The 13215-nt window shown below is 36.7% G+C and overlaps 1 protein-coding gene across 3 annotated transcripts in view; it reads left to right on the forward strand.

Annotated features, from left to right (window-relative positions):
* Window positions 1-13215, forward strand: part of IPO11 (importin 11) — a 214251-nt gene that overhangs the window by 163111 nt on the left and 37925 nt on the right. Inside the window, exon 28 of one of the 3 annotated variants that reach the window (XM_021077045.1) lies at window positions 10422-10587. The exons of the other annotated variants lie outside the window; for them this stretch is intronic. Coding sequence (XP_020932704.1) covers window positions 10422-10443 — 22 coding nt within the window. The 3' untranslated portion in view covers window positions 10444-10587. Of the gene's footprint in view, window positions 1-10421; window positions 10588-13215 lie in introns of those variants that run through there. 3 annotated transcript variants of the gene reach the window in all.

Raw genomic sequence — 13215 nt, forward strand, 5'->3', positions numbered from 1 at the left:
TTTATTTTATAATGTGTACATTTGCCCCTTAATGTAATATCTGATAAAGCAAATTTCCTTGTCTCGTCTTGTTGTAGGTTTTACTTATACTTAATTTAAAATGTGTTTGTTCATTATAAATATTTTGTACTTTGGCATGTAAAAAATATACACTCACATAGTGATATTCTTACAAATATTTATATTTTTCATACAATTTCACATTGTTTCTGCACTTAATTTTTGTAGAGTTTTTTTGTATTATCTTTAAGATTCTTTTTTAAAAAGTGTAATTGATTTACAATATTATATTAGTTTCAGGTGTATAACATAGTGAGTCGATATTTTCATTTTTATTTTCTTTAGGCCATATCTGTGACATATGGAAGTTCCTGGGCCAGAGACTAAATCTAAGCTGCAATGGTGACTTACCACAGCTATAGCAATGCCAGATCCTTAACCCATTGTGTCAGGCCAGAGATCGAACCATTGCCTCCACAGAGACAAGCCACATCATTAATCCACTTTGCCACAGTAGGAATTCCTTAATTTTTTATTTTTATCTTTTAAAGTTTTATTGAAGTATGGTTGATTTCCAAGGATGCCAAGTATAGTTGATTTCCAAGGATGCCTTGATACTTTTATACATTATGAAATGACCAAATCTAGATAACATCTGTCACCGTACAAAGTTACTGCAATGTTATTGACTATATTCCCTATTCTGTACATTACATCCTTGTGACTTATTTATTTTATAACTGGAGATTCGTATTTCTTAATCCCTTTCCACTGTTTCATCCATTCCCCACCTCTCTTCCCTCTGGCAGCCACCACTTTGTTCTCTGTACCTATCAGTCTGTTTCTGTTTTGTTTATTTACTTTGATTTTTAGATATCACATATAAGTCAAATTATACAGTATTTTCTTCTCTCTGACTTATCTCACTTAGCATAGTATCATCTGGGTCCATCCATATTTTCACAAATGCCAAGATTTTGTTCTTTTTTATGGCTGAGTAATATTCCTGCGTGCGCACGCATGTGTGTATGTGTGTATATGGAAGGTGGGGGCCTAGGAACTTCCACATGCTGGAGGCATGACTAAAAAAATTCCCCAAACCATAAAGCAGACAAACAAACAGCAAAAATGATCTTTTCCCTCTCCAACTTCAAAACCTTTCAGTGGCTTGGGATACCTTGTCCTATAGGATCTGCCACATTTTCTGTTCACACACGCACACACACACACACACACACTACATCTTCTTTATTCATTCATCTGTTGATGGACATTTAGGTTACTTTCATGTCTTGACTACTGTGGATAGTGCTGTTTTGAACACTGGGGGTGCATGTATCTTCAAATCAGAGTTTTCGTTTTTTTCCAGATATATACCCGGGAGTGGGATTGTGGGATCATATAGTAACTCTGTTTTTAGTGTTTTCTTTTTTTTTTCTCTTTGTATTTTTAGGGTTACACCTGTGACATATGGGAATTCCCATGCTGGGGATTGAATCAGAGCTGCAGCTGCCAGCCTCTGCCACAGCAATGCCAGACCTGAGCCGCAGCTGTGACCTATACCATAGCTCATGGCGATGCCGGATCCTTAACCCACTGAGCAGGGCCGGGATCAAACCTGGGTACTAGCTGGGTTCCTTACACTGAGCCACAGCAGAAGCTCCCTATTTTTAGTGTTTTAAGGAACCTGCAGACTGTTTTCCATAGTAATTGCACCAATTCATATTCCCACCAACAGTGTAGGAAGGTTCCCTTCTCTCCATTCAAAATTTTCCCTCCATAAAACTATTTGTGATTATAAATCAAACAAGTGTTTGTCTAGTAATTTTTTATATGTATTTTACTTATCAAATATTTGTATTTGTATTCTAAAATGACTTTAGAAAATTTTTTTTAGGTTTTTATTTTTATTTTTTTTATTATTCAATGAATTTATTACATTTATAGTTGTACAATGATCATCACAATCCAATTTTATAGGATTTCCATCCCACAACCCCAGTGCATCCCCCTACCCCCCAAACTGTCTCCTTTGGAAATCATAAGTTTTTCAAAGTCTGTGAGTCAGTATCTGTTCTGCAAAGAAGTTCATTGTGTCCTTTTTTCAGATTCCACATGTCAGTGAAAGCATTTGATGTTGGTGTCTCATTGTCTGACTGACTTCACTTAGCATGATAATTTCTAGGTCCATCCATGTTGCTAAAAATGCAGGTATTTTGTTCCTTTTAATGGCTGAGTAATATTCCATTGTGTATATGTACCACATCTTCTTGATCCATTCCTCTGTCAATGGACATTTAGGTTGTTTCCATGTCTTGGCTATTGAAAATAGTGCAGCAGGAGTTCCCGTCACGGCGCAGTGGTTAACGAATCCCAACTAGGAACCATGAGGTTGCCGGTTCGGTCCCTGTCCTTGCTCAGTGGGTTAACCATCCGGCGTTGCCGTGAGCTGTGGTGTAGGTTGCAGACACGGCTCAGATCCCGTGTTGCTGTGGCTCTGGCGTAGGCCGGTGGCTACAGCTCTGATTAGACCGCTAGCCTGGGAACCTCCATATGCCACAGAAGCGGCCCAAAGAAATAGCAAAAAAAAAAAAGAAAGAAAGAAAGAAAGGAAAATAGTGCTGCAATGAACATTGAAGTACATGTGTCTTTTCAAGTCATGGTTTTCTCTGAATAGATTCCCAGGAGTGGGAAAAAACTTTTATTTATTAATTTACTTAAAGTAAATTTGACTATTGCGAGTGTACATTACTGTAATTTTTTTTTTTTAATCTTTTTAGGGATGCACCTGTGGCACATGGAAGTTTCCAGGCTAGGGGTCAAATCGGAGTAGCAGCTGCTGGCCTATGCCACAACCGTAGCAATGCCAGATCTGAGCCGTATCTGACCTACACTGCAGCTCATGGCAACACCAGATCCTTAATCCACTGAGCAGGGCCAGCGATTGAACCTGCATCCTCATGGATACTAGTCAGATTCGTTGCTGCTGGGCCACAATGGGAGCTGCTCATTTAAAATTTTGATTCTCTTGATTTTAGGATCCGAAAATGACTTTTAAGATCCATAGTAAGATCAGTAACTGCTATTGTAAACCATTCTTAACATGTAAGCCCATCTTGATAAGTTTATACATAGATACCATAAGTCTAAATAATGTACATGGTGAATATATTAAAGATGGTGCTTAGGGAGTTCCCGTCGTGGCGCAGTGGTTAACGAATCCGACTAGGAACCATGAGGTCGCGGGTTCGGTCCCTGCCCTTGCTCAGCGGGTTAACGATCCGGCGTTGCCGTGAGCTGTGGTGTAGGTTGCAGACGCGGCTCGGATCCCGCGTTGCTGTGGCTCTGGCGTAGGCCGGTGGCTACAGCTCCGATTCGACCCCTAGCCTGGGAACCTCCATATGCTGTGGGAGCGGCCCAAGAAATAGCAACAACAACAACAACAACAAAAGACAAAAGACAAAAAAAAAAAAAAAAAAAAAAAGATGGTGCTTAAACAGTTATTCTCTTATTTATGTATTGTTCTTCTGATGGAATTGCTGAATGGAGAAGAAGTAGATATATGTTGAAACCTGAAACATGAGATCATGTAAAGACAGAGACAGTACGAAAGAAGGTTCAGCGATGAGAATGAGAGAAAAATAGTTGTGAGCCAATTGCCTGGAAAGAAAAGGGAGGAAGCCTATTTAGGATGCTTCATGTTGGGAAATAGTTCTTTTTTTTTTATTTTTTATTTTTTTTATTTATTTTTGTCTTTTTAGGGCTGCACCCCGGCATATGGAGATTCCCAGGCCAAGGGTTGAATCAGAGCTGTAGCTGCTGGCATATGCCACAACCGCAGCAACTTGGTATCTGAGCCGCATGTCTGCAACCTATACCACAGCTCACAGCCACACCCACTAATCAGTGCCAGGATCAAACCCATGTCCTCATGAATACTGGTCGGGTTCATTAACTGCTGAGCCACAATGGGAACTCCTCAGAAATAGTTCTAATGAATGTTAATAGGAATGAGAAAAGGGATATGCGGAACCATTTTGATTTGTTATTCCAAAGCAATTTCAAAATGTCAAAATTCAGATTGGGGAGAATTGTTATGCATTGGAGATATATGATTTTATTAAATGTGTTACAGGATTTAAAGCTCATGAGAAGATTTAAAATTACCTAAATAATACAAATTGCTGTGAAATTAAAGTACCTAAAGCACAGAGAAATGTACCATCCTTTAAGTGTAGTGGGAAGCTGGGAAACTTGAGTTCTTATCTACAGCTTGAACAGCTAGTTTTGCTCCTAATTGATTATATGTCAAGCAAGAAGGATGAAGAGGTTTCTGAATTCTGTTATTGCATCAGCTTTTTAAAGGTTTTGATTTCTTCTTTCTTTGTTAGTAGTGATGGGTTGTCTCTAAGAGTAGCAATTCCTCAGTGAACAGAAAAGCTAACCTTAGTTTTTCTGGATATCACAATTTTCTTAGTATCAGCCTGAGAGCAACAAGGTGTTGTTTAGATGTATTGTGTGTTGTAGTCACTTAATGGTTTACCTCAGTTTTTACAATTTGAGAAATACAAGATTATTTTATTCTATCACTTTTACTGGGTGTAATTTTCTAAAAATTTTACTTCCGAGGTCTAATAATAAGTATTTTTGTCTGCTCTGTGTATTTCTAGTAAGTTTTACGTGGCATAGGAGGCTTCATCAGGAGATGAAGATGCAAAGAAACCATTTAAAATTTTTTTTTCTTCCCCCACACCTGTGGTTGTGTGGAAATTCCTGGGCCAGGGGTCAAACCTACTGTGCCACAAGAGAATTCCAAACCTTATGTGCTTTTATGCTGTGCTGGATGCAGACTTAGCAAGTCATGGAAAGATATGACAAGGGAAAGGGTGTGGGGTAGGTATAGTAAGTCAGGGTGAAAAATCTTCCAAGTCCTATTTGCTTGTATTCTTCTCAGAGTCTTTTTTTCTTTGGAGATAAAGATGCTTTCTTCTTCCCATTATAGAGAAGGCACCTCTCACTTGAAGATTTAACAACTTTGAAAAAGGGGACAAGGACACGGAGTATGAGCGTGTGGCTGGGGTGGGAGAGATCAGAGAGAGAACTTCCTGCTTATGCTCAATGTTCAGACTCCTTCAGCTTAAAATATGCAACATGCCAAGGTGCTATATTCGGGGGTAACATGTCATAAACCCCATCATAATTCTTTAACTTGTATTACACAATTGAGAAATCACTGAGACATGCTTTATTCTACTTTATATGTTTATTGAAAATATATAACAAAATGGACTTGAAAAACCTAGCTATTGTTTCATCTTTACCTCTAATCCATGTCATTTATCTGTCATTTGGTTTCTTGGTGGTTGTTTTCTATACCTAATTTCTGTATCTATAAAATAGACAGCCACAAATGGTAATTATGAAAATTTGTAAATCATTTTGATAAAGGTCTGCTATCTAGTATGTACCTCTGATTTTTTGGTTGTCATTGAAAGAAAGTGCAGGGTATTAACAAAATATTAATATGGAAATAGTATTATCTGAAGGAGTTGTAGTGTTGATGTTAAATAAACCTGCTTTAATATCAAAGGGAGTTATACAATTATATATATATTATTACTGATATTTTAAGTGTGTTATCAGGGTATTAGTAATGTTAACAAAAGTCATATTAGAAAGCTTAAGCAGTCAGATTTTTGGAAAATCAATGACTAAACAATGCATAATATAAACAGTTTATACCAACTCTTTAAATCTTTACTTTAAAATATTACATTATGGGGACTTCCCGTCATGGCGCAGCAGAAATGAATCTGACTAGGAACCATGAGGTTGCAGGTTTGATCCCTGGCCTCACTCAGTGGGTTAAGAATCTGGCGTTGCCGTGAGCTATGGTGTAGGTCGCAGATATAGCTCAGATCTGGCATTGCTGTGGCTGTTGTGTCAGCCGGCAGCTATACCTCTAATTAGACCCCTAGCCTGGGAACCTCCATATGCTGCGAGTGCAGCCCTCAAAAGATGAAAGTAAATAAATAAATAGAAATAAAAAGTTGCATTATGTGCAGATACATTTTTATTGTAAAAGATTCAAATGAACAGCATTGTTAATGAACTATACTTCAATTGAAAAAGATAAAATAAAATACTTCAAATTAATTCAGATGTATACATGGTAAAAAGTCCTTAAAGGGCCTCTTTTACTCTCCCCAATGTTTCTTATCAGAGATAACCTTTGTCAGTAATTTGATATGCAACCTGATATCATTTTTAGAACTTAATGTATTAAAGTACTAATTGGTAGTATTCAGCATTTTTTATGGTCCAATCTTTTAAAAAAAATTTTATCACAGTGTGGTTGATTTAATATGTTCTGCCAATTTCATCCATAGTGACCCAGTCATATATATATGTATGTATATATATTTACACCTACAGCATGCACAAGTTCACAGGCTAGGGGTCGAATTGGAGCTATAGCTGCCTGCCTATGCCAGAGCCACAGCAATGCAGGATGCGAGCCACATCTGTGACCTATACCACAGCTCATGGCAATGCTAGATCCTTAACCCACTGAGCAAGTCCAGGGATTGAACCTGTATTCTCATGAATACTAGTCTGGTTCATTACCGCTGAGCTACAACGGGGAACTCCTGTATATTCCTTTTATCACATTATCTACCATCATGTTCTGTCATAAGAGATTGGATATAGTTCCCTGTGCTATGGATATAGTTCCCTGTGCTATGCAGTGGCATTTCATTGCTTATCCAATCTAAATGTAATAGATTAAAAATACTAACCCCAAACTCCCATTCATCCCACTCTCTCCCCCTCCCCTTTGACAACCACAAGTCTATTCTTCATATCTGTGAGTCTGTTTCTGTTTTATAGATAGGTTCATTTGTGCTACATTTTAGATTCCACATATAAGTTATGTCTTAAGGTATTTGATTTTCTCTTTCTGAATTCACTTAGTATGAGAGTCTCTGGTTGTATCCATGTTGCTGCAAATGGCATTGTTTTGTCCCTTTATAGCTAAGTAGTATTCCATTGTATACATGTACCACATCTTCTTAATTCATTCATCTGTTGATGGATATTTATTTAATTTATTTATTATGATTTTTATTTTTTCTATTATAGCTGGTTTATAGTATCCTGTCAATTTCTACTGTACAGTAAAGTGACCCAATATATATTATTTTTCTCCCATTATCCTCCATCATGTTTCATCACAAGTGACTAGATATAGTTCCCTGTGCTATACAGCAGGATCTCATTGCTTATCCACTCCAAATGCAGTACTTTGCATCTGCTAACCCCAAACTCTCAGTCCCTCCCACTCTCTTGCCATCCCCCTTGGCAACCACAAGTCTGTTCTCCAAGTTCATGAGTTACTTTTTTGTGGAAAGGTTCATTTGTGCCATATATTAGATTCCAGACATAAACGATATTATATGGTATTTGTTTTTCTGTCACTTAGTATGAAAGTCTCTGGTTCCATCCATGTTGCTGTAAGTGGCAGTATTTTGTTCTTTTTTATGGCTAAGTAGTATTCCATTGTGTATGTATACCACATCTTCTTAATGCATTCATCTGTCAGTGGACATTTAGGTTGTTTCCATGTCTTGGCTATTGTGAATAATGTTGCAACGAACATAGGGGTGCATGTGTCTTTTTCAACGAAAGTTTTGTCTGGATATATGCCCAAGAATGGGATTGCTGGGTCATATGGTAGTTGTATATTTAGTTTTCTGAGGTACCTCCATACTCTTTTCCATAGTGGTTGTACCAATTTACATTCCCACCAACAGTGTAGGAGGGTTCCCTTTTCTCCACATCCTCTCCAGCATTTGTTATTTGTTGACTTGTTAATGATCACCATTCTGACAGGTGTGAGGTGGTACCTCAGTAGTTTTGATTTGCACTTCTCTAATAATTAGTGATGTTGAGCATTTTTTTCATGTGCTTGTTGGCCATCTGTAAACGTTGATGGGTATTTAGGTTGTTTCCATGTCTTGGCTATTGCAAATAGTGCTGCAAAAAACATGTGGGTTGCATGTTCAATCTTTTTTTAATTACAGAAGAAGAGTACAGAGAGTTCTTTTGTGGCAGAGCAGGTTGAGGATCCAACATTGTCACTGTAGCAGTTCAGTTACTGGCTTAGGAACTTCCACATGCCACAGGGTATGGCCAAAAAAAAGAGTTATAAATAAATTAAATAAATAAATAAGAACACAAGAGATAGTGTATAGCAGTATTTTTGCTCACCATTTTAAGTTACTTGTTTTTGCTGCCATTTTTTTAAGGAATAAAACAAAATTGAAATTTACTATATATTCAAATAGTATAAAATATTCTATGCATTTAGAAAATCACAAAAATTACTCTATTTACATCTTATTTGAACTTGCTTTCTCCACTTGATAGCTGTTTGTTGTTGATAAATGTAAAGTTTGTTAATTCTGAATATTTAAAGTTTTTCATGTTTTAAAAAAATACTTTTATTTTTAAAGTTATGAAATATTTAGTTGTGCATTAGGAAAACTCAAGTGAACCACATTTTGAAAAAATAAGTTCCTGAGATTTCCTCTTAACAATACTTTTGAAACACAGATAACATTACTTCCTGTCTCTCAGTTTCCTGTATCCATGGCAACCTCTGTTTTACACACTGAGTGTGGAGGAACCAATGTGAAGAGTGGTGTTTCCTGAGCAAATTGTGACTTTAAAAAAAAAAAAAAAAAGTTGAGGGGTGGAAGTCAACAGCACCACAAAAAGAAATGCAGTTTAGAAATGTTCTTCAGATTTAGAAAGAAAACCTTTATTTGAATCATCCGAGTGTTAATAATATGAATTTCCTGTTCTTGGTAAGATTATTTATTTACATATGAACTTTTAGCTGAAACCAAAAATAATTTGGTTTGTAAAATATTGTAGTTTAAAGAGATTTTAATTGTTTTGTAATGAATTTGTGTTTTTCTAAATTATACTGTTGTTTAATTGATGTTAGACTTTAAGTTGATAAAGGGACATATTATATTCAAAATCTTTGTCCCTGCATCATCATTTGTCACTTTTGTTATAGTCAATTGTAATATTTTAAATTAACTTAGAAAACATTTTATTTTGCAGTTCATTAAATTTGAATCATCATTTTGTCAAACAGTGGCTTAAAGGCTTGGAGCTGCTAATAATTCTAGAACATATTTCAAATTTATTGTTTTATGTTATCACCATTGTATGATTTATGATATTTAGTATTATTGGCTGATCCTAATAAAATACAGTACAGTATTTCTAGTAGTATAAAACTTTCATTTAAAGAACTTTGTGATGATTTAAAGTTTTACCTTTTCTTTTTATAGACAAATTTGATATGAACAGAAAAACCAAGAACAGGGCTATGTGTGGAGTACGTTTTTCTCTCCTTTGCCTCCGACTGTTTCTACTTGTTGCCTGTTATCTTGTATTATTGTTCCATAAAGAGATACTTGGATGTTCGTCTGTTTGCCAGCTCTGCACTGGGAGACAAATTAACTGCCGTAACTTAGGCCTTTCAAGCATTCCTAAGAAGTTTCCTGAAAGTACAGTTTTTCTGTATCTGACTGGAAATAATATATCTCATATAAATGAAAATGAGTTAACTGGACTTCATTCTCTTATAGCATTATATTTGGATAATTCCAGCATTGTGTATGTATATCCAAAAGCTTTTGTTCATTTGAGGCATCTTTATTTTCTATATTTAAATAATAATTTTATAAAACGCTTGGATCCTGGAATATTTGAAGGACTTTCCAATCTTCGTAATTTATATTTACAGTCTAATCAAATATCTTTTGTTCCAAGAGGAGTGTTTCATGATCTAGTTTCAGTTCAGTACTTAAATCTACAGAGAAATCGCCTCACTATCCTTGGGAGTGGTACGTTTGTTGGTATGGTTGCTCTTCGGATACTTGATTTATCAAATAATAAAATTTTGAGGATATCAGACTCAGGCTTTCAACACCTTGAAAACCTGAATTGTTTGTATCTAGAAGGCAATAATTTAACAAAAGTACCTTCAAATGCTTTTGAAATACTTAAGAGTCTTAAAAGACTTTCTTTGTCTCATAACCATATTGAAGCAATACAGCCCTTTGCATTTAAGGGACTTGTCAACTTGGAATATCTCCTCCTAAAAAATTCAGGAATTAAAAATGTTACTAGGAATGGATTTAATGGAATTAATAATCTTAGGTATCTGATTTTAAGTCATAATGATTTAGAAAATTTAAATTCTGACACATTTAGCTTGTTAAAGAATTTAATTTACCTTAAATTAGATAGAAACAGAATAATCAGTATTGATAATGATACATTTGAAAACATGGGAGCATCTTTGAAGATCCTTAACTTGTCATTTAATAATCTTACAGACTTACATCCAAGGGTCCTTAAGCCATTGTCTTCATTGACTCATCTTCAGGCAAATTCTAATCCTTGGGAATGTAACTGCAAACTATTGGGTCTTCGCGACTGGCTAGCATCTTCCGCCATTACTCTAAACATCTATTGTCAGAGTCCCCCATCCATGCGTGGCAGAGCATTGCATTATATTAAATGGACTGACTTTACAAATTGTGTTACATCTTCAACAAATGCATCCAGAGCTTGGGCTATAAAATCTCTCCATATTCATCACAAGACCACTGCGTTAATGATGGCCTGGCATAGAATAACCACAGATGGGAAACATTTGGAAAACAATGAAAGCGTTACTTTCTGGGAACGAATTCGTACTTCACCTGCCAGTAGATTTTTTCAAGAGAATGCCTTTGGTAATCCATTAGAGACTACTGCAGTGTTACCTGTGCAGATACAGCTTACTTCTCCTGTTAACTTGAACTTGGAAAAAAACAGTGCTCTACCAGTTGATGCTGCTTCGGTGTCAGGGAAAACATCCCTAATTTGTACACAAGAAGTTGAAAAGTTGAATGAGGCTTTTGACATTTTGCTAGCTTTTTTTATTTTAGCTTGTGTTTTAATCGTTTTTTTGATCTACAAAGTTGTTCAGTTTAAACAAAAACTAAAGGCACCAGAAAACTCAGGGGACAATAGACTTGAATACTACAGCTTTTATCAGTCAGCAAGGTATAATGTAACAGCTTCATTTTGTAGCACTTCTCCAAATTCTCTAGAAGGCCCTGGTTTGGAGCAGATTCGACTTCATAAACAAATTGTTCCTGAAAGTGAAGCGCAGGTCATTCTCTTTGAACATTCTGCTCTGTAATTTAAATATTGGCTATAAGAAAACCTCAGAGTTGTGGACATGAATAAGCTGAAGCCTCCTTATAGAATTTTAGACTTTATTTGGCTATATAATGAACTATATGAGCTTAGTATTAATAAATATATGTTTTTCATAATTTGTGAATACTGTATTCATTCAGCAAATATTTTTTGATAGGTGCTATATTAAGTAATAATAGGTAACATCTCTGCATACCAAGCACTATGCTAAATACTTCACATACAATATTTAATCCTTTATAAGGTAATCTGCCTACACTTTACAAGTAAGGAAACCTAGGCAGAGTGAGTTTAAGAAACTGTCCCAAATTCTGACAGTTTGTGGCACTTTTTTTTTCGTGTTTTCTTTTTTTTAAGACCACACGTGTGGCATATGGAAGTTCCCAGGCTAGGGCTCGAATCAGAGCTGCAGTTGCAGGCCTTCGCCACAGCCACAGCAACACTGAATCCAAGCTACATCTGTGACCTAAGCCGCAAATTGCAGCAGTCCCAGATCCTTAACCCACTAAGCAGCGAGGCCAGGGATCGAACCCACATCCTCATGGATACTAGTTGGATTCTTAACCCGCTGAGCCACAATGGGAACTCCAGCTTGTGACACTTTTTAGATCTGGTTTCAGAGCCCATGCTTTTAATTTCCTACTATACTGCTGCCTGGATACTAGGACTATAATTGTGAATAGCATAGACATGGTTCCTATTCTTGGTAGAGCTTACAATGTGGAGGAGGAGACAGACACATGGTTACTGTATGGTGTGGTAAGTACTTGACGTGAAGGCACTGTCTTGGATAAAATACATAGAAGTGAGAGATGCCTTTATGAGAAAAGTGCATTGAAACCAGATCATGAGGGATAAGCAGAAATTAGCCCAGTGAAAGGGATCTAATAGGTAGAGGTAATATCATATCAGAAGGGCTGAAGAAATAGAAAGAATAGTGCTTTTTAGGAAATAAAATTCAGTCCAACTAGAGTTGTGAGTGGTGTTGTAAGATTTGCAACTGGAAAGATCAGATGATAAAGGATGTTATAATTTGATGTCTTTCTCTAGGATAACAGGGAGCCATGGAACGAGTTTAGTCATTGTTGAGAGTAACAAATGGCTGCTGTCTGGCTGCACATTTAATGATTATTTTAAACATTTAGCATTTGGCAAATACAAACTGCAAGTGCACTCTTCTTGGAGGGCACAGGACTAGAGAGGCCTGGACCGGGGTAGTAGCAGAGGAGATGGATAGGTTCTAGAGCTACTTTGGAAGGTGCCTTGGTGATTGGCTGCAGGGTGGCAGGTAAGGGAAAAATCAAATGTTAGGCTTTTGGCTTGGGCAAGTCTTTACCCTTAGACTATACACAACTTTGTAAAAAACTTTTATAAACCACATACAGAAGTAGATAACCTGTTTTAACCACCACTTAGGTCAAGGAGGAGGACCCACATGAGGAGGATCCACATGTAATTAGGGCATTTCTACTCCATTATCTTACCTGCACCACAGTAAAAACAGTAAAATTTGCCATATTTTTTCCCAAGTTTTATTGAAGTATAGTTGATTTACATGGCTGTGATAATTTCTGTTGTACTGCAAAGTGATTCAGTCATACATATACACACATCCATTCTCTTTCAGGTTCTTTTCCCACGTAGATTATCACAGAGTATTGGGTAGAGTTCATTGTGTTATACAGTAGGTCCCTGTTGGCCAATATGCAATGCCAATCCCAAACCCCCAGTCCATCCCTCCCATCCCCACCCCCCACCTGCCCCCTTTAGCCATAAGTTACCCTTGGTGACCCTTAAAGAGTTTTGAAAACAAGAAGAAAGCCTAGGAAACCTTTTACAAGGTTTTGAAAATCAGTTTTGACGTTAAGTCTTCCTACCAGGTTGGTCCTGCATATACTTCCCCACATTCTATCGGACTGA

Source organism: Sus scrofa, chromosome 16 (genome assembly GCF_000003025.6).
Source record: "Sus scrofa isolate TJ Tabasco breed Duroc chromosome 16, Sscrofa11.1, whole genome shotgun sequence".
In the NCBI taxonomy this organism is placed as follows: Eukaryota; Metazoa; Chordata; class Mammalia; order Artiodactyla; family Suidae; genus Sus; species Sus scrofa.